Below are 20,550 nucleotides of genomic sequence, written 5' to 3'. Positions count from 1 at the left end.
CTTCCCTTGAAAAGCGGCTTTTTCGCTGTCGGTTTCTTCCGAACAACTTGCGATTGTGTCAAAACCGTAGCTGCTATCAAAAAACCGATTACACTGTGAGATGCGGACAAGTCTGGGCCAGATGTACGTGTGTTTTATGTCCAGATATTCTTTAGAAAAATGACAAAATGGTCGACTTAAAAAGACTCTGCGACTCAGAGAACAGGAGTTTGTATTGTATGCAGTGAGATTTGGGTTCGGCGAACCTCCTGAACTAAATCCTCTGGTGAGAGAACCGTACCTCGTATCAGAGTGTACTATAGATCATCGGACTCCCGAGAACTTCCTGAGTCCGACCATCATCTCGTTTTATTCCTGACACAACAACTTTTCGTTTTATGGCGATCTAAAGACAGGAGGCATTTCTGCTTTGCTCACAAAACAGCTCTGAATTTTAACATGGGACTTAATGGGAGAACAGGAGGGCGCTGGCTGCACAAAACGTCTCACTATTTAAATTCAGTAAGTCTCTCGGCTTTTTCGAGGACATCACACGAAAGAGGACAAGTTTGTCTACAAACTGATCCCAAAATTATGCGTGTAGAGTGTAATTTGTGGCCGTAGCGACGAGAAAAAGAGAAGATTTTCAGATCGTTTTTAGACTCTGTGCCACTCTAGCACGCACTCTAGCACGAACATTCCGCGCAATACACACCCATTATAATCTCAAAATTTCCCGCCAAACGATCACTGTCATTGAACAGTGACTGATCAAAAACTATAGGACCAATCAAAATGTGGATGAACACACCAATAGACCAGACTTGGGTCTACATTTTAAAGTTGAAATGAAGTCTCTCGGTGAATGTATGCCTGAGCTACAGATGTTTGAAAAACTCCAATTTCAATCTTGTTTTTTTCGCCCGTCCCATTCATTTCTTATGGGAAATTTATCGCAGTTTTTCGCGTCTTACGACGCGAAAAACTGCGATAAATTTGAGAAAAGTAATAGCACACCGATCCCGAACACTACGCACGTTTTGATATATAATTTGCGAGGGTTTTCTCAAAGCTGCGGGGCGAGTTTGAGGACGAAAACTTGGAGGAAGATGAAAAATAATAACTAGAAAATTCCCCTGGGAAATTTTGAAAGGGACACGGGGTGCGTTCGAGCCGACAAAATTATCTACGTTTTAAAGTTTGAATGAAGTCTCTAGGACAAAGTATGGCCGAGCAGCGGACAATTGAAAAAGGCTGAAATTTGAGGAAATTTCCCCATTCATTTCTTATGGGAAATTTATCGCAGTTGTTTGCGTCTTACGTCGGCCTTCGATGGTCATAGCTCGAAAACCGTAAGAGATATCAAAATGTGCCGAGGGTCATTTTGAGCCGACAAAATTATCTACGTTTTAAAGTTTGAATGAAGTCTCTAGGAGAAACTATGGCGAAGCAGCGGACAATTGAAAAAGGCTGCAATGTGAGAAAACGGCAGATATCAGAGGTAGTCAGTCCCTGATTAATGAATTGCTCTCAGCTGTGTTTCTGTGGCTTTCTCCTTGTCTGTCTCTGTTGATCACCTCAGCTGTCTGTGTCTGCTTCTCTCCTCTGCTTCATGTCTCTGTTAACATGAATTAATGAACTGAATCAATAAACATGAATGGAGCTAATGCTAACGGAGCTAACAGAGCTAACACTAACGGAGCTAACAGCTAACGGTGCGAATAGAGCTAACGGCGCTAACGCTAACAGAGCTAACTGTGCTAACAGAGCTAATAGAGCTAACGGCGTTAACAAGGGGGCGGGGGGATGGGGTTTTCATTATGCATTTGTCTGTGTGTGTGTGTTTATGTATCTGTCATTGTGTGTGACTGCGTATGTGTGTGTCTTCGTCTGTTTGTGTGTGTGTGTCTGCTTGAACTACACAAGCAGCCCAATCTGCTCCTACATGGAGATGTGTCTGGTATATGTGTGTCTGAATGTGTGTGTGTGTGTGTGTGTGTGTGTGTGTGTGTGTTTGTGTGCGTGTGTAACTTCTGCCCCACCTGCTGATAATTACCTCTCTACCTCTCCCACTGTTTACCTGTTCCTGTTCAGTTTTGACGTGCTGTTTTTAATCACTTTTTAGCTGTTGGTTAGCCCTTTTTGTGTGTGTGTTTGTGTGACTACTGTCTCAACCTTTTTGCGAAACTGCTTGGTGAAGCTGAGTTTAACTGTTTGTTGGACGGAGATTGTTTTCAAACAATGCCCTTGTTTTGACTGAGCTCGTTAAGATAATCACTCTCAGGCTGGTTGTCCTGCAGATGTGTGTGCGTGGGTTATTGACCGGTGTGTGTGTAAATGACAGTTGCACCTGTTAAACTCTTCCCTTGAAAAGCGGCTTTTTCGCTGTCGGTTTCTTCCGAACAACTTGCGATTGTGTCAAAACCGTAGCTGCTATCAAAAAACCGATTACACTGTGAGATGCGGACAAGTCTGGGCCAGATGTACGTGTGTTTTATGTCCAGATATTCTTTAGAAAAATGACAAAATGGTCGACTTAAAAAGACTCTGCGACTCAGAGAACAGGAGTTTGTATTGTATGCAGTGAGATTTGGGTTCGGCGAACCTCCTGAACTAAATCCTCTGGTGAGAGAACCGTACCTCGTATCAGAGTGTACTATAGATCATCGGACTCCCGAGAACTTCCTGAGTCCGGCCATCTCCTCGTTTTATTCCTGACACAACAACTTTTCGTTTTATGGCGATCTAAAGACAGGAGGCATTTCTGCTTTGCTCACAAAACAGCTCTGAATTTTAACATGGGACTTAATGGGAGAACAGGAGGGCGCTGGCTGCACAAAACGTCTCACTATTTAAATTCAGTAAGTCTCTCGGCTTTTTCGAGGACATCACACGAAAGAGGACAAGTTTGTCTACAAACTGATCCCAAAATTATGCGTGTAGAGTGTAATTTGTGGCCGTAGCGACGAGAAAACGAGAAGATTTTCAGATCGTTTTTAGACTCTGTGCCACTCTAGCACGCACTCTAGCACGAACATTCCGCGCAATACACACCCATTATAATCTCAAAATTTCCCGCCAAACGATCACTGTCATTGAACAGTGACTGATCAAAAACTATAGGACCAATCAAAATGTGGATGAACACACCAATAGACCAGACTTGGGTCTACATTTTAAAGTTGAAATGAAGTCTCTCGGTGAATGTATGCCTGAGCTACAGATGTTTGAAAAACTCCAATTTCAATCTTGTTTTTTTCGCCCGTCCCATTCATTTCTTATGGGAAATTTATCGCAGTTTTTCGCGTCTTACGACGCGAAAAACTGCGATAAAATTGTGAAAAGTAATAGCACACCGATCCCGAACAAACCGCACGGTTTGTTATATAATTTGCGAGGGGTTTATCAAAGCTGCGGGGCGAGTTTAGGGACGAAAATTTGGAGGATGATGAAAATAATAATAATAAGAAGAAGAAGAACGCGCGGGATAGTAATAAGTGACTCGGGGCTACGCCCCGAGTCACTGGCTCCTGCAGCTATGAAATAGCTGTAGGAGCCAGTGACTCGGGACGTTGCCCCGTGTCCCTAACTAGAAAATTCCCCCTGGGAAATTTTGAAAGGGACACGGGGTGTGTTCGAGCCGACAAAATTATCTACGTTTTAAAGTTTGAATGAAGTCTCTAGGACAAAGTATGGCCGAGCAGCGGACAATTGAAAAAGGCTGAAATTTGAGGAAATTTCCCCATTCATTTCTTATGGGAAATTTATCGCAGTTGTTCGCGTCTTACGTCGGCCTTCGATGGTCATAGCTCGAAAACCGTAAGAGATATCAAAATGTGCCGAGGGTCATTTGGAGCCGACAAAATTATCTACGTTTTAAAGTTTGAATGAAGTCTCTAGGAGAAACTATGGCGAAGCAGCGGACAATTGAAAAAGGCTGCAATGTGAGAAAACTGCAGATATCAGAGGCAGTCAGTCCCTGATTAATGAATTGCTCTCAGCTGTGTTTCTGTGGCTTTCTCCTTGTCTGTCTCTGTTGATCACCTCAGCTGTCTGTGTCTGCTTCTCTCCTCTGCTTCATGTCTCTGTTAACATGAATTAATGAACTGAATCAATAAACATGAATGGAGCTAATGCTAACGGAGCTAACAGAGCTAACACTAACGGAGCTAACAGCTAACGGTGCGAATATAGCTAACGGCGCTAACGCTAACAGAGCTAACTGTGCTAACAGAGCTAACAGAGCTAACGGCGTTAACAAGGGGGCGGGGGGATGGGGTTTTCATTATGCATTTGTCTGTGTGTGTGTGTTTATGTATCTGTCGTTGTGTGTGACTGCGTATGTGTGTGTCTTCGTCTGTTTGTGTGTGTGTGTCTGCTTGAACTACACAAGCAGCCCAACCAGCTCCTACATGGAGATGTGTCTGGTATATGTGTGTCTGAATGTGTGTGTGTGTGTGTGTGTGTTTGTTTGTGTGCGTGTGTAACTTCTGCCCCACCTGCTGATAATTACCTCTCTACCTCTCCCACTTTTTACCTGTTCCTGTTCAGTTTTGACGTGCTTGTTTTTAATCACTTTTTAGCTGTTGGTTAGCCCTTTTTGTGTGTGTGTTTGTGTGACTACTGTCTCAACCTTTTTGCGAAACTGCTTTCTGAAGCTGAGTTTAACTGTTTGTTGGACGGAGATTGTTTTCAAACAATGCCCTTGTTTTGACTGAGCTCGTTAAGATAATCACTCTCAGGCTGGTTGTCCTGCAGATGTGTGTGCGTGGGTTATTGACCGGTGTGTGTGTAAATGACAGTTGCACCTGTTAAACTCTTCCCTTGAAAAGCGGCTTTTTCGCTGTCGGTTTCTTCCGAACAACTTGCGATTGTGTCAAAACCGTAGCTGCTATCAAAAAACCGATTACACTGTGAGATGCGGACAAGTCTGGGCCAGATGTACGTGTGTTTTATGTCCAGATATTCTTTAGAAAAATGACAAAATGGTCGACTTAAAAAGACTCTGCGACTCAGAGAACAGGAGTTTGTATTGTATGCAGTGAGATTTGGGTTCGGCGAACCTCCTGAACTAAATCCTCTGGTGAGAGAACCGTACCTCGTATCAGAGTGTACTATAGATCATCGGACTCCCGAGAACTTCCTGAGTCCGGCCATCTCCTCGTTTTATTCCTGACACAACAACTTTTCGTTTTATGGCGATCTAAAGACAGGAGGCATTTCTGCTTTGCTCACAAAACAGCTCTGAATTTTAACATGGGACTTAATGGGAGAACAGGAGGGCGCTGGCTGCACAAAACGTCTCACTATTTAAATTCAGTAAGTCTCTCGGCTTTTTCGAGGACATCACACGAAAGAGGACAAGTTTGTCTACAAAATGAGCCCAAAATTATGCGTGTAGAGTGTAATTTGTGGCCGTAGCGACGAGAAAAAGAGAAGATTTTCAGATCGTTTTTAGACTCTGTGCCACTCTAGCACGCACTCTAGCACGAACATTCCGCGCAATACACACCCATTATAATCTCAAAATTTCCCGCCAAACGATCACTGTCATTGAACAGTGACTGATCAAAAACTATAGGACCAATCAAAATGTGGATGAACACACCAATAGACCAGACTTGGGTCTACATTTTAAAGTTGAAATGAAGTCTCTCGGTGAATGTATGCCTGAGCTACAGATGTTTGAAAAACTCCAATTTCAATCTTGTTTTTTTCGCCCGTCCCATTCATTTCTTATGGGAAATTTATCGCAGTTTTTCGCGTCTTACGACGCGAAAAACCGCGATAAATTTGAGAAAAGTAATAGCACACCGATCCCGAACAATACGCACGTTTTGATATATAATTTGCGAGGGTTTTCTCAAAGCTGTGGGACGAGTTTGAGGACGAAAACTTGGAGGAAGATGAAAAATAACTAGAAAATTCCCCCTGGGAAATTTTGAAAGGGACACGGGGTGCGTTCGAGCCGACAAAATTATCTACGTTTTAAAGTTTGAATGAAGTCTCTAGGACAAAGTATGGCCGAGCAGTGGACAATTGAAAAAGGCTGAAATTTGAGGAAATTTCCCCATTCATTTCTTATGGGAAATTTATCGCAGTTGTTTGCGTCTTACGTCGGCCTTCGATGGTCATAGCTCGAAAACCGTAAGAGATATCAAAATGTGCCGAGGGTCATTTTGAGCCGACAAAATTATCTACGTTTTAAAGTTTGAATGAAGTCTCTAGGAGAAACTATGGCGAAGCAGCGGACAATTGAAAAAGGCTGCAATGTGAGAAAACGGCAGATATCAGAGGTAGTCAGTCCCTGATTAATGAATTGCTCTCAGCTGTGTTTCTGTGGCTTTCTCCTTGTCTGTCTCTGTTGATCACCTCAGCTGTCTGTGTCTGCTTCTCTCCTCTGCTTCATGTCTCTGTTAACATGAATTAATGAACTGAATCAATAAACATGAATGGAGCTAATGCTAACGGAGCTAACAGAGCTAACACTAACGGAGCTAACAGCTAACGGTGCGAATAGAGCTAACGGCGCTAACGCTAACAGAGCTAACTGTGCTAACAGAGCTAATAGAGCTAACGGCGTTAACAAGGGGGCGGGGGGATGGGGCTTTCATTATGCATTTGTCTGTGTGTGTGTGTTTATGTATCTGTCATTGTGTGTGACTGCGTATGTGTGTCTTCGTCTGTTTGTGTGTGTGTGTCTGCTTGAACTACACAAGCAGCCCAACCAGCTCCTACATGGAGATGTGTCTGGTATACGTGTGTCTGAATGTGTGTGTGTGTGTGTGTTTGTTTGTGTGCGTGTGTAACTTCTGCCCCACCTGCTGATAATTACCTCTCTACCTCTCCCACTTTTTACCTGTTCCTGTTCAGTTTTGACGTGCTTGTTTTTAATCACTTTTTAGCTGTTGGTTAGCCCTGCTTGTGTGTGTGTTTGTGTGACTACTGTCTCAACCTTTTTGGCAAAGCGCTTGGTGAAGCTGAGTTTAACTGTTTGTTGGACGGAGATTGTTTTCAAACAATGCCCTTGTTTTGACTGAGCTCGTTAAGATAATCATTCTCAGGCTTGTTGTCCTGCAGATGTGTGTGCGTGGGTTATTGACCGGTGTGTGTGTAAATGACAGTTGCACCTGTTAAACTCTTCCCTTGAAAAGCGGCTTTTTCGCTGTCGGTTTCTTCCGAACAACTTGCGATTGTGTCAAAACCGTAGCTGCTATCAAAAAAACCGATTACACTGTGAGATGCGGACAAGTCTGGGCCAGATGTACGTGTGTTTTATGTCCAGATATTCTTTAGAAAAATGACAAAATGGTCGACTTAAAAAGACTCTGCGACTCAGAGAACAGGAGTTTGTATTGTATGCAGTGAGATTTGGGTTCGGCGAACCTCCTGAACTAAATCCTCTGGTGAGAGAACCGTACCTCGTATCAGAGTGTACTATAGATCATCGGACTCCCGAGAACTTCCTGAGTCCGACCATCATCTCGTTTTATTCCTGACACAACAACTTTTCGTTTTATGGCGATCTAAAGACAGGAGGCATTTCTGCTTTGCTCACAAAACAGCTCTGAATTTTAACATGGGACTTAATGGGAGAACAGGAGGGCGCTGGCTGCACAAAACGTCTCACTATTTAAATTCAGTAAGTCTCTCGGCTTTTTCGAGGACATCACACGAAAGAGGACAAGTTTGTCTACAAACTGATCCCAAAATTATGCGTGTAGAGTGTAATTTGTGGCCGTAGCGACGAGAAAAAGAGAAGATTTTCAGATCGTTTTTAGACTCTGTGCCACTCTAGCACGCACTCTAGCACGAACATTCCGCGCAATACACACCCATTATAATCTCAAAATTTCCCGCCAAACGATCACTGTCATTGAACAGTGACTGATCAAAAACTATAGGACCAATCAAAATGTGGATGAACACACCAATAGACCAGACTTGGGTCTACATTTTAAAGTTGAAATGAAGTCTCTCGGTGAATGTATGCCTGAGCTACAGATGTTTGAAAAACTCCAATTTCAATCTTGTTTTTTTCGCCCGTCCCATTCATTTCTTATGGGAAATTTATCGCAGTTTTTCGCGTCTTACGCCGCGAAAAACTGCGATAAATTTGAGAAAAGTAATAGCACACCGATCCCGAACAATACGCACGTTTTGATATATAATTTGCGAGGGTTTTCTCAAAGCTGCGGGGCGAGTTTGAGGACGAAAACTTGGAGGAAGATGAAAAATAATAATAAGAAGAAGAAGAAGAAACGCGCGGGATAGTAATAAGTGACTCGGGGCTACGCCCCGAGTCACTGGCTCCTGCAGCTATTTCATAGCTGTAGGAGCCAGTGACTCGGGACGTTGCCCCGTGTCCCTAATAATAAGAAGAAGAAGAAACGCGCGGGATAGTAATAAGTGACTCGGGGCTACGCCCCGAGTCACTGGCTCCTGCAGCTATGAAATAGCTGTAGGAGCCAGTGACTCGGGACGTTGCCCCGTGTCCCTAATAAGAAGAAACGCGCGGGATAGTAATAAGTGCCTCGGAGCGTGCCCCGTGTCCCTAATAAGAAGAAGAAGAAACGCGCGGGATAGTAATAAGTGACTCGGGGCTACGCCCCGAGTCACTGGCTCCTGCAGCTATTTCATAGCTGTAGGAGCCAGTGACTCGGGACGTTGCCCCGTGTCCCTAATAAGAAGAAACGCGCGGGATAGTAATAAGTGACTCGGGGCTACGCCCCGAGTCACTGGCTCCTGCAGCAGAGCTGCAGGAGCCAGTGCCTCGGAGCGTGCCCCGTGTCCCTAATAATAATAAGAAACACGCGGGATAGTAATAAGTGACTCGGAGCGTGCCCCGTGTCCCTAATTACCTGCCAACTAGATTCATAAAGATAACTAAGTTGTGTGCAGTTAAGTTCACTTTGGAGGTACTTTAGTTCTTCATGAGTAATTTCATTTGATGCTACTTTATACTTCTAGTGTACTGCACTATAACTCAGGGAAGTATTGTATTTGTCACTCTACTACATTAATGTGACAGCTGTAGTTACTTTGCAGGTTCAGATGATTTAAACTAACAATCAACAAATAAATGATGTATTATCATGGATTAAAGGTATACTACACAGGAATTGTGGGTGATGATACTCATAACTGTTCACTATAGTGTGATCATGTGCTCTCACCAGTCTGGTTGTTGGGGAAATGCAGGACCTCCATGCCGTCGGGGTAGGTGATGTGTGTCGTCTGGGCTTCAGCGTAGTAGTAGATCTGAGCACAAGGAGCAGAGTCGTGTTAAGAGCGTCACCAGGAGATGAGGACAGATGGGTAACACCCCAAACGTGCTTCTTATGTTCAGCTTATTACACAGCAGACTGCTCAAGTTTTCAGCTGTGAGCTCTCAAGGTACACAAAGTAAACGCAGTTCTTTTTACATCACTCTTTGACTTTAGGGACAATTTTCAGTCTGTTTTTAGAAAAGCTTAAAGTTGAACTGACGGTCCATCTTAACATCACAGCCACGGAGTGTTTGCAACCTTCTTTACCTCAACAGTGAAAACAAGTTTATCTCTACAATAATTAAGTCTTCTGAACCCACCCAAGTGCATAATCACCACATTACAATATGTAAAATATCCTGTCTGTGCAAGACAACATCATGTCCATTCTAAGATGTAAGATACATGCTGTCTATTACAAAGTACAACAGATTTATTCCCCGCAGTTAGAGATCTTTGTAGTCTGTTTAGCTGCTATGAAAAATGACAAATAATGATTGCTCAGTTTAATTTAAACCAGGAGCATATGTGTGTTTAACTCTCAGCAAACAAGGTAGGTGGTGTACACATTTGATTTAAAGGTGCAGGACAAACAACTGAACCATTGTATCATACAATGTTTTATGAGCTTGCAATGTTCAATGTGTGCACAGACTACCTCTGGTTTGCCTGTGTTCAAATCTCAACTAAATAAACCTGACACCTCCCTTCCCTCAACAGTTAAAGCTCTTGAGTGAGGCACAGAGCATGGCGTAGTATCCAGGAGATCGCAGTGACCCTTAGTCCTTTGTTTGGAAGGACTGTTGTATTTAAGATCTCTGTCTACGTCCTATCGAGGCTCAGTTCTTGTAAGTCGCTTTGGACAAATGTCTCACCACTCTCTGGTCTTCTGTGATCTGTTTGGTGTCTCCGTTGAAAAAGGTGACTTTGATTGTCAGTCCGTCTGCTGAAACCTCCTTTCTGGTCCCGTTGGGGAAGGCAATGAGGCGATCGCCACTGGCCAGAACCTTCTCTATCTGGAAGGATCACAACCAGAGCTACGTCAGCAGCTTCTACTTAACATCAATAATTCATGAGAAACAAACTGAAAAACAGCAACGTGACATTTCATCAAAGTCTTTGATATAACAACTACAGCCTGTAGTTATTACCTCTGGCTGTTCACAGAATTATTAGGTGCTCAGGGAAAACAAAGAAAACATATTAAAAACATCAGCGAGCCACACTGTTGCACTGGGTGTGCTCTCATCATCATCATCATCATCACCACGAACACACACACACTGTGGTTTATTTTGAGTCAATCACACACACAGCCTCTTGCTGCTGTAAATACTCCCTAACACATCACATTCTCAGTTTTTTTAGGAGCTATACTGTGAGTCATATTTAAAGATTTTGGTCTTCAGGAGGAACACATGGGCAACAGACAGGTGGGGGAAGTCTTTGAGAGACGGACCAACACGTTGTCTTTGGTCTTTTCCTTTGAGATCCAAGTTCAGGTCGCCTGATAAAATCAGCCATTTCCTGCTGTGCAGTGTTCCTGGCTGGAGTGTCAGAATGTGGAAAACATCTCCTGCCTGATGGAGCTTTCTGGATTTCATATAGTGGTGAAAATGACACATCTTTCCACTTTCTCACCTTCCCGTCAGGGTGTGTGATGACCTCCTGAGCTGATTCGGGCTCTTCGGCTTCACTGCACTCTGTGTCTTTTGGCAGAGAATCTCTTTTCTACAATGAGAACATGTCAAAAAACAACAACTTCAATTAAACATGGGCCTAGTGACTGAGCCCTGATAAACAGGGACAACGGATTTTTAAAAATCGATCCTAAATTTGATGGACAGTTATACATTCTCTTCTTTTGGTATCTGTCACTGTTCTGCAGCAAACCTGCAGTGTTTGTACAGATGGACATGTCTCTTACCGGAGAGCAGCTGTGTGAGCGTTCTTGGTTTGGCGGTTTGTCCTGGCTCTTGCTGGCGGGTGTTGACCTCTCCTCTGTCCTTCTGCCAGGCAATGAGGATGAGGAAGAGGAGCCCGGCCCTGCTGGCTTCCTCAAGCTGCTCTTTATGCCTGCTGACAATCGACATAAAACAAATGTGATTCTGTTTAAGTGTCCAATTTCTTTTTCAGTAATGTAGAAATGTCCCTGTGAATGAACAACATACCTGTAGCCCCCTGACCGCTGTCCTTGGAGCCCCTTTTCGTGGCTGCAGCAGTGCTGCTCTGCGGAGGGCTGCTGCTGCTGCTGCTGCCTCCTCTGGAGTGGAGAGGACTCTAAAATCCAAGAGAGAAGGCTTTTTTCTGAAATCGTGCTGTACAAATACAATTTGAATTGTATAATGCCTCCCACACTGTCCTAGTCACTGATTTAAAATGTTTAGCCCAGAGTAGCGCACGTGATCCTAACCATAGTCACACTGAGACTGACAACATGAATATAACCAATAAAAAAACAGTATAAACGTGCTTACAGCAAATTTCACTCCTTTGGTCACAGATGACACATTGTTTTCAGTTATCTTGGGTTCTTCTTTCTTTTCTTTGTTCTTCTCTGTGTTGAGGTTTTTCTTCCAGGCACTGAGGCGGAGCTTTTCCAACATACGAATCTTGAATTAAAAGAGAAAGTAAAAAATACACTCAAAAACACAGCACAAAAGATAAATAAATAAAATATAAATACACACACTGTATATGCATTCTGCGTATGTTTACATTTTGCATAACGTGTGTTTTCTACACAATAGCAAAGGTAAATGTGGTATAAGGGTCAGGGGTCAGACGGGTACCTCGTCCTGGAGACAAGTGTTCTCCCGGCCGAGGGAGTCGATCTGCTGCCGCAGCCGGCTCTGCGTGGAGGCCCAGCGACTCTCCTTCCCCCTCAGCTCCTCCTGCAGGGAGCTTAGCTGCTGCTTCAGTGTCTGGCAGGAGGAAAAGGACAGATTGAAGGGGGAGTCCCGCCTAGTTCAAGATTTCACACATAAATAACGTCCTGTTCCTGTGCTGCTGAACAGGTCTGTCGTGTTCTACGTGACCGTTTTTTAATTGGTTTTGATTTTGAAACACAGAAAGTAATTACACAAGTACAATAAAGTAAGTTAAAAAAAAAACTTTCCTGGATATAAATACTGTAGAACTCACCGTTAACCCTGTGATGTAACTGAAATTACTATGTTAATGTTCTAATTCATGCCAACATCTGGTAGCAATGCTATAATATAAGCTTCATTTTGGTGTGACAAGTCAACTGATCATCAAATGGCTTTACATTGTGTGCATGCACATCTTAATTTTAATTATTTCACTGATTTGATTTCTCACCTGGCTAAGTCATGTTTTAAAGGGAGCTCATGCAAAGTGAACCTATCTGTCCACTAACATGCAAACTGCTGATCTATGCATCACCTGGATTTCCTCTCGTTCCTTCTTGTCGGGCATGGCTCTGGCGGCCGACGCATGCTTCTCAAACAGCTTGCGCTCCTTCTGCAACTTCCTGTTCTCCTCTTTCTTGTACTCCTCAAACTTAGCCACGTCCTCTGCTTTCATCTGCTCAAACTCCAAACGCTCTTTCCTACAGAAACAGCAACAAAGCAGACATAAATCACACAGGCAAACAGAGTCAACACATAATAGAAATTACCACAACAACTTATCAACATTTTGACTTTGATTTGTACGGGATCACCTCAATTAATAAAATAATCACATCATAGAACCACAAGTAAAATTAACAAACGAGCATAAAACAGCATCACACAGGCAATCAAAAGACTGTGAGGAGAAAGCTGCAGACAGATCCCTCACCTGAGGTTTTCCTGGTTTTTCTCGTTCTCCTGTCTGAGTTTGGTGAGGGCAGCATTCTCCTTCTTAAATCTCTCGATTTCAATCTCCAGCTCAACCAGTCTCTCCCTCAGCAGTCTAGACTGGACCTGCTGACCTGTGAATCAGGACACACACACACACACATATGACCTTAAGTCTGTTTCATCCTCTCTGCACCATTCAGCAAAGTGACTCCTATCATAATCCTTTGAGGTTTTACAGATGTGGCCTCAGGCCTTAAAACATCTCTACAGTTGTTTCCTGTTTTTTCTAAATAAGAGTGCATACATGGCACTACAAAGTTGCAGCAAGTCAGCATCTACCTTTAAAGGTACTGAGGGTATTTTTGTGGTATTGAAGTTCCATAAACTTTATATCTCAGTGACAGATAGAAGTAGGATGACCGGCTTGCAGTTTACATCCATCTGTGTCCAGTCTTAGATATGCAGTGAAGGAATTTAATAAAGGGTATTAAATGTATTTTCTGGTGAAATTGAAGTTATTGCTATTATAATGAGTATTTTTCCTGTGAGAAAAATGCTATGTTAACTTAAGAGAGTATTTTTCCAGAGGAGCTTCATCACATGGTGCAAAAACAATCACCTGAAGCTCAGTATCAGCAGAACCAATCATAAAAAAAAAATAACCACATTGACAATGAAAACAAGGATAAGTTGCAACAAATTGCCATGCTTCAATGGCAATCAAATTCTCGTGTGAACAAATTTGCTTCCTGTCTCACTGAATAGTGAGACTAAAAGTGCTGATACAGATTATGACATTTTAAAATACTTCAAGTGTTTGTCCCACCTGTCTCCATGTCTGGCATTTTGGAAGCAGCAGGAGGAGGAGGGAGAGGTGCATTCTGGGCCTTTGGCTTCAGTGAGGGGAACAGCCTCGTCATGAGCTGGGAGGCAGGAGGAGGAGAATGAGGTTCTGGCTCTAGATTCGCTGAAGCAGTGACTGTGCCCTTATTCAGCTCCACAGCTTTGCTCGTTGCCACTTTCCTCAACAGAGTCCGCTCTGGTGCTGAGATTCCACTGGCTGTTGCCTTGGAAACTCCCCTACTGTCACTGGTTGTGCCAACTGTAGTGTCCTCCAGGTCGTTCCAAGTGTCATTGTCGTCAAACACAACTCTACCCTGCTGCCCGTCTTCTATCAGAGTGGACTCGTCAGCTTTGCTGAGGACGCTGTCACTCTCCCCATCGTCGACTTGTGTCACATCTGAAGCTGAATCCCTGCAACTGTCTTCGTCCTGATACGACCGTTTGTCGTATGGCGGGATAGACTGTGCAGGAAAGCAAAGAGGGCTGGGAAACAAAGGTGATTTGACCACCACTTCCTGGTCTTCAAATTCAGAGCTGCCACAGGATGAAACATCGGAGTTCTTGTGCTCGTCTTCTCTCCCACTGTCCTGTTCCTCCTCATCCTCAATGCTCGCTTTGTTCTTCAGTGTATCGTCTCTTATCTTCACCACCACAACATCTGAGTGCATCGAACCGTTTTTATATGCCAAACCACCACCACTACCAACACTACTGCATCTCCGAAGTGCACCTCTGGGAGGTGACTTAATGGGGGTGGAAGAGAGTCGTCGCGGGTGAAGCCCCCTGGCAGCCTGCAGCTGGTCCATCTGAAGAACCTGCAAGTATAGAACAGAGTCTAAAATGACACGGTTTGACAGTCAACAGGACCATACTGGGAACACAATTCTGTAACTACGGGAAAGTTTTAAATGCAGGCTGCATTAATTCTGGGAACTTTCTTTATCCTAGTCCAAGTGGTTGTTTTCTGCGATCCCCATATTGCAAGTAAGACAATACACTTGTACCATTGAATGCTGTATTAACCGGGGAATGAAATGAATTACTTTTGGTTACATTTTCTCTACCACCCCCTCGGTTTCAGCCGTGTCCAAAGATCCCAGCCCAACACAAACTAGGAACATTGTGGTTCACGCTCAGCGCCTTAAACTCCAAGCCACAAGGGCAACCAACCATGGTGATTTCTAAATCTACAATAATGGATGTTGGCCACCTGGGGGCAGCAAAAACAAGCTGCAAACACAACACTGACAGGAGAGGGTTTTTAGAGCTGTTTGACCACAGCTCCCTGCTGCTACCAAGTAAAAAAGTAAAAAGTATGGCAAGTTGAAAGATGCCATTCAGTTCTGTAGTCTACCAGAAAACACTTACAAGTAGTCATGTGATCCATTGTCATTATAAATATATTGATTATAGCTGCTTTAAAAGAACATGGAATGCTATTATAGTATATATAATACAATGCAGTAATATATAGTCCTTTGCATAATATGTACATATATATAGTTAGCTTTTGTTTTGTATTTTATATTTCTCTATTTCTGTTGCTATTTTTTCCAACTCCCATTACCATACCCGAATTTCCCCGGATGGGGATTGATAAAGTCTATCTTATCTTATGAGCTTTAGGGCATTCAATCGTTCGCAACTGGACCTGGTTTGTCTTAAGAAGACGTTTCGCCTCTCATCCGAGCAGGCTTCATCAGTTCGTACGCAACCAGACTAGATAGGACAGCTCTAGTCCAATGCAATGATGTTAGGTTCAAGTATTTATCCCCTGAGTGAGACCAACCCACAAAAACAAGAACGGTATCACTCTATTGTGAGGCAAACGATCCCCCCATTAAGGCGGAGTGGGGTGCAACCCTTTGGTGTCAACGACAGTCGTTAGCCTCGTTAGTGTCCCACATACAATGCTGTCCTTTCATCTCTCCCTAAGAGATTCAAAGATTTAGCCTCTGAAAACAAACAACAAAGCCATTCACACATGGCTCAAGGAGCCTCCCAATGACAACAATGGGACACTAACGAGGCTAACGACTGTCGTTGACACCAAAGGGTTGCACCCCACCCCGCCTTAATGGGGGGATCGTTTGCCTCACAATAGAGTGATACTGTTCTTGTTTTTGTGGGTTGGTCTCACTCAGGGGATAAATACTTGAACCTAACATCATTGCATTGGACTAGAGCTGTCCTATCTAGTCTGGTTGCGTACGAACTGATGAAGCCTGCTCGGATGAGAGGCGAAACGTCTTCTTAAGACAAACTGACGAGGTCCAGTTGCGAACGATTGAATGCCCTAAAGCTTACAATGACCTGGATGAATGAGAATATTCACAGGCATATCTTATCTTATCTTATTAGATTGTGGAAGATAAAATTTAACGTCCAAGATACATTTGGAATGAACGAAAGAGCAGGAACTAACAAAAACCTGACTTAAAACACAGAAATCACTAGTGAGTTGAATAAAGCACCTTCATGACAAAGGAGGAGTTTGACGAGAAGGACAGCTCCTCAGCTGCTTGCTCCAGCAGCTCAAACTCTCCCAGCTCCATGCTTTCCAACTGCCGGTCCCGCTCTAAGAACTGGAGCCTTTCCTGGAATGACAGCTCGAAGGAATCCTGTGGAAGCCCATCTCCTCCTGCTGCTGCTGCTGATTCCCCTCTTGAAGCACAGCTTTTCTCTGTAGGTGCCTCATTTCCAGCCTTCTCTGGTCCTCTTACCATGCCCACCTGTTTAGTTACAGGGTTTGGCTGTGTGTTGTGACCCGGGTTCCTTGAGGCCACAGCTGACAGACCCACTTTCCTATTACTCTGCTCCTTTACTTGCCCCAGGTGTTTGGTTTGTCTGTCCTCTGGGTCAGTTTGAATCGGCTCTGTGTTCTGTCTTTGATGACTACCCAACACCTTCGTCCGTGCTGTCTTACTCTCGACTCTGATGCCCTGGGGTGGCGAAATGAAACCCCTCAGTTGGTTTTCCTTGTTGAGTGTGGCAGTTTTACGCTGGACAGGAAGCCGCTGGACACCATTTATGCTCCCTCTCTGGATAGATGTAGGCTCTGAGTTGCTGCGACAGATTACTCTGGCCTGGACTTGTGGTTTGGGGTCCTTCTTCAGTTCCATTTTGTGTAACAAGGCTTTTCGATTATTGGTGAATCTTGAGAGGCCCTCGCCTCGCTTCAGAAAGGCCCTCTTAGGAGGGGCTTGTACAGCTTCACCTCCATCTTGGATCTATTAAGGTGAGAGAACACAATGTGAATGTAATGTGGATGTTTGTTGCATTAAAGTATTTGGCAGTGTTAAAACTCTAAAGCCTACGATAGCAAAGCTTCTGTGAATGCACCAACAGGGAGAGGCTCTCCTTGCAGTTACATCACCATGTGGCAATGACAGTCAGTCTGAAGTGAGACCGCCACAAACATAGTGCTATAAATCAAGTACATAAAAGGCTCATAATTAAATGACTGGCAATCTTAAGAGCTTTTACAAAACTATCCTGCTTTGAAGGACACAGTGTTTTAGTGCTGACTGATGATTTTACTTTTTACACTATGTATGGAGGTCCTTTCTATATTCTCTGACCTGCTGCTGTTGGCCAGACTTCAGCCTCTGCTCCTCCAGCCTCAGCTGCTCCTCCAGCAACTCCTCGAATGTCTTCTTCTGACCTTCGATAGGTCTGTAAAGGGGCACACACATGGACGCACACAAGTCAAATGTGTGCAAACAGACAAGTTTGTCAAGAAACACTCATATAAAACAGCAAACATAAGAGCCACACTGGCAGGTTTCTGTTGCTTACTTGCTTGGTTTATCTCTTAATGAGAGTCTTGTTTTAACACTGTATACAACACTGAAATGTAGTATGTACCTATCACCGAAGACTTTGTCTTCTTTTCTGCTGTTCACTTCAGTCACACCGTTACTTGGTATTAACTTGTTGTCATGCTCATGAAAATGGCTCGTATCGACAGGCTGTTCCCGGTCATCTCCTTTGGTGTTCCACATGCCTGTACGAAACACACACCGTTACAATTTCATACTTTAGTAGGAAGGCTCGTGCTTGTTATGGTACTCTACCTGCAAATATACCCGCTGTTCAAACTCTGTTGTCACCTTAAGCTTAAAAAAACATTTTTCTTACCCTCTTCCTCATCGTCATCATCCACTTTCTCATAAGCTTGACCTGCTGGTAGCCACTCCTGCCTCCCTGTTGGTGAGAGCTCCTGTTCCTTAAGGAGGCCACAGGTCAATCCCTGTGTGACCCTATGACAGCTCATGGCAGGGCTGTGGCTCTCTGTGTAACGACAGTCCCCATGGAGTGAACTCTCCTCCGACAGCCCTGAACTCTCTGTGTGATCTGTAAGGCACATTACAGTCACTTCACACAGTGTATAAAGGAAAATACACACACAAAGAAGCTACAACAAGCTACATATTTTACATCTTATTACTATATTAACTACCTCCTGTGCAGTCCTGGGATCCATTAATCATTCCCAACAGCCTCTGCTGCTCCTCCTGTAGGCGAAGCAGCTCCTCCAACTGATGGGCTTTTAGCTGCTCCTGCATATGCTGTTGCCATTTTCTCAACTGCACAACCACAAAAACACAATTTTATACAACCCAAATTCCAAAAAAGTTGATACACTGTCTAAAACATACATAAAACAGAAAGTGACATTTCAGCTAGACATTTGGCTTTTGGTTGCCACATTGGTCACAGTGTGAATTGAACCTCTGACCTCACGCACTACCCCTAATCTCACCTCAGTGGTTTTAAACATGCAGATTTATTTGTGGCTGCCCACCACAGCTGTACACTGCACATACTGAAAAATTAACATATTAAAAGTGCTGACTGACTGGCACGCCCTCTTCCATCACTATTTCAGGCCTCGCCGAAATAAACAGCCTTACAGGAAAAACACTAAAAATAGTAGGGAGAGACAGAGTGCGTGAGGGAGTGCGTGTAATGGAGGTGTGGGGTATTAAGTACACAGGAACAGTGATGAAATCAACAGTGAGGGCCACACAAATTGACATTTTCAGGACATCAACAGATGTCCTAACATTAGCAATGAATATGATGTTGCAAGCCTATTTCCATTTGGTTTAAAGTGTGAGCTGCTGAAACGGCCTTAGTCTTGTCACTAAAGACCACAATAACAACAGGGCCTCCTTCCAGTATTAATAGAATACTGTTTATCACAATAACTGTATCTATATCACAATAGCAGACTGCCAACTGTCAGCACTTTAACTGTCAAGCAGATGTCCATCCCATCAGATGACATAGTAGTGGCAATAGCTGTCAATTTCAGATGGCATGGTCAGGTATCTCAGACATTATTCTGGGAGAAATTTGACTTAAATTTTCTTTGTAGTGTTTATTTTGACAACCAGATTGTGAAATGCAATAATGTCCTTACCTGTTCTAGCTTCATCATTAGCGGCAGATCCTGCGACTTGTTTGCCATCTCATCCACACTGTCCAACTCTCCATCTGAATTTCTCGGAGGCACGGATGACAGACCGCTCACTGGCCTTTCATTCCCAGGCCTCTCTCCTCCAGGTGACGGGGCAAATCCATCCACACCGAGGCAGCTGCTGTCTGCAGAGGCGGGCAGAGGGGCGAAGTCGGAGGCACAGGAGTCGTCTGGCTCCAGGGGAGGGGATCTCACGACAGAGGTGTGCCGCAAAGAGCCAGCCAAGTCCGGACAGGGGTTGAGAATCACCCCGGCTCTGGAGCTACTTGGCATCCATCGGGCCAAAAAGTCTGCCTGGGAGTACTGAAGCCCGGCTGGAGATGACATGGTGTTTCAAGCAGGGCTCACTAATCTGGGATTTGAACGACAGATTATGGTGACAGGTTAATCACACCGTGAATAAACACCGTCTAACACGCTCTAGATGATGCCCAGATCCAAGAAAACTATATATAGTCGCCAGTTTACGTTGAAATACATTAGCTATTTTTATACGTAACCTAGCTGTTATCTGGCATCAACTGGTTACACGTTACACCGCAGAAAGTCACGACAGCAGAGAGTCGGTTTGAAATTAGCGTTTGTTTGGTTAGCAACAGCGCACTTAATGAAAGCGGTTTAGGAAGCCAGACCGGCTGAATCATTGACAGCGAGAAAACATTCACGACATGGAGCTAAATAACGTTTTAACTACGTTGCAGTTCAGTAAATGGTTTGTGCTCTTAGTCCGTGTCAGACATTTTTTGGTGAATTTAAAAGGCTCGACTTCCTTGGTGATATTTACAGTAGCTGCTTGTCATGTTAGCAGGCTTTTACTTGAGATACAAAAAGTTTTTTTGTTATACCGTAATGACGAGGCAGACTCAATAAAAGTGTCATAACACGTGATTTACCTGAAACATGGGCCAAAAACGGTGGAATGAAAGCGTGCGTTACAGAAACATAACTCACAGAAGTTTCGAAGCCTGCCGCCATATCACAACAAAGCCCGCGAGAGTGGGAAAAAAAAAAAACAAAAACAAAACGACAAGTGGGCTGTTGCATTATGGACGATGTAGTTCAACTGTGTTTTTAAACGTTAGGTTTCGCTAATTGAATTAAGTTTGGTTTGTTATGTGTTATAAACGACTATAATAGTTAAAATATGCATATATTACATGTTTTT

At 43.7% G+C, this 20,550-nt stretch overlaps 1 protein-coding gene across 3 annotated transcripts in view; it reads right to left on the bottom strand.

Moving 5' to 3' along the window:
- Positions 1–20,367, bottom strand: part of cenpj (centromere protein J) — a 27,972-nt gene extending 7,605 nt beyond the window's left edge. Inside the window, exons 1-17 of one of the 3 annotated variants that reach the window (XM_041950784.1) lie at positions 20,337–20,367; positions 19,329–19,737; positions 18,363–18,489; positions 18,041–18,256; positions 17,768–17,906; positions 17,482–17,575; positions 16,375–17,130; positions 13,884–14,715; positions 13,056–13,188; positions 12,657–12,822; positions 12,041–12,172; positions 11,726–11,860; positions 11,420–11,528; positions 11,176–11,327; positions 10,890–10,979; positions 10,124–10,264; positions 9,156–9,240 (exon numbers count right to left, since the gene is read on the bottom strand). In XM_041950784.1, coding sequence (XP_041806718.1) covers positions 9,156–9,240; positions 10,124–10,264; positions 10,890–10,979; positions 11,176–11,327; positions 11,420–11,528; positions 11,726–11,860; positions 12,041–12,172; positions 12,657–12,822; positions 13,056–13,188; positions 13,884–14,715; positions 16,375–17,130; positions 17,482–17,575; positions 17,768–17,906; positions 18,041–18,256; positions 18,363–18,489; positions 19,329–19,712 — 3,691 coding nt within the window. In that variant the 5' untranslated portion in view covers positions 19,713–19,737; positions 20,337–20,367. Of the gene's footprint in view, positions 1–9,155; positions 9,241–10,123; positions 10,265–10,889; positions 10,980–11,175; positions 11,328–11,419; positions 11,529–11,725; positions 11,861–12,040; positions 12,173–12,656; positions 12,823–13,055; positions 13,189–13,883; positions 14,716–16,374; positions 17,131–17,481; positions 17,576–17,767; positions 17,907–18,040; positions 18,257–18,362; positions 18,490–19,328; positions 19,738–20,278 lie in introns of all 3 variants that reach the window. The other 2 variants (XM_041950787.1, XM_041950786.1) reach the window with 2 other exon arrangements.
- Between the last annotated feature and the right edge of the window lie 183 nt (positions 20,368–20,550).

The sequence above is a fragment of the Chelmon rostratus genome, chromosome 13, assembly GCF_017976325.1.
Source record: "Chelmon rostratus isolate fCheRos1 chromosome 13, fCheRos1.pri, whole genome shotgun sequence".
NCBI lineage: Eukaryota > Metazoa > Chordata > Actinopteri > Chaetodontiformes > Chaetodontidae > Chelmon > Chelmon rostratus.
Note: the sequence above shows the minus strand (reverse complement) of the source record. Positions and strands in the feature narration are given on the sequence as shown.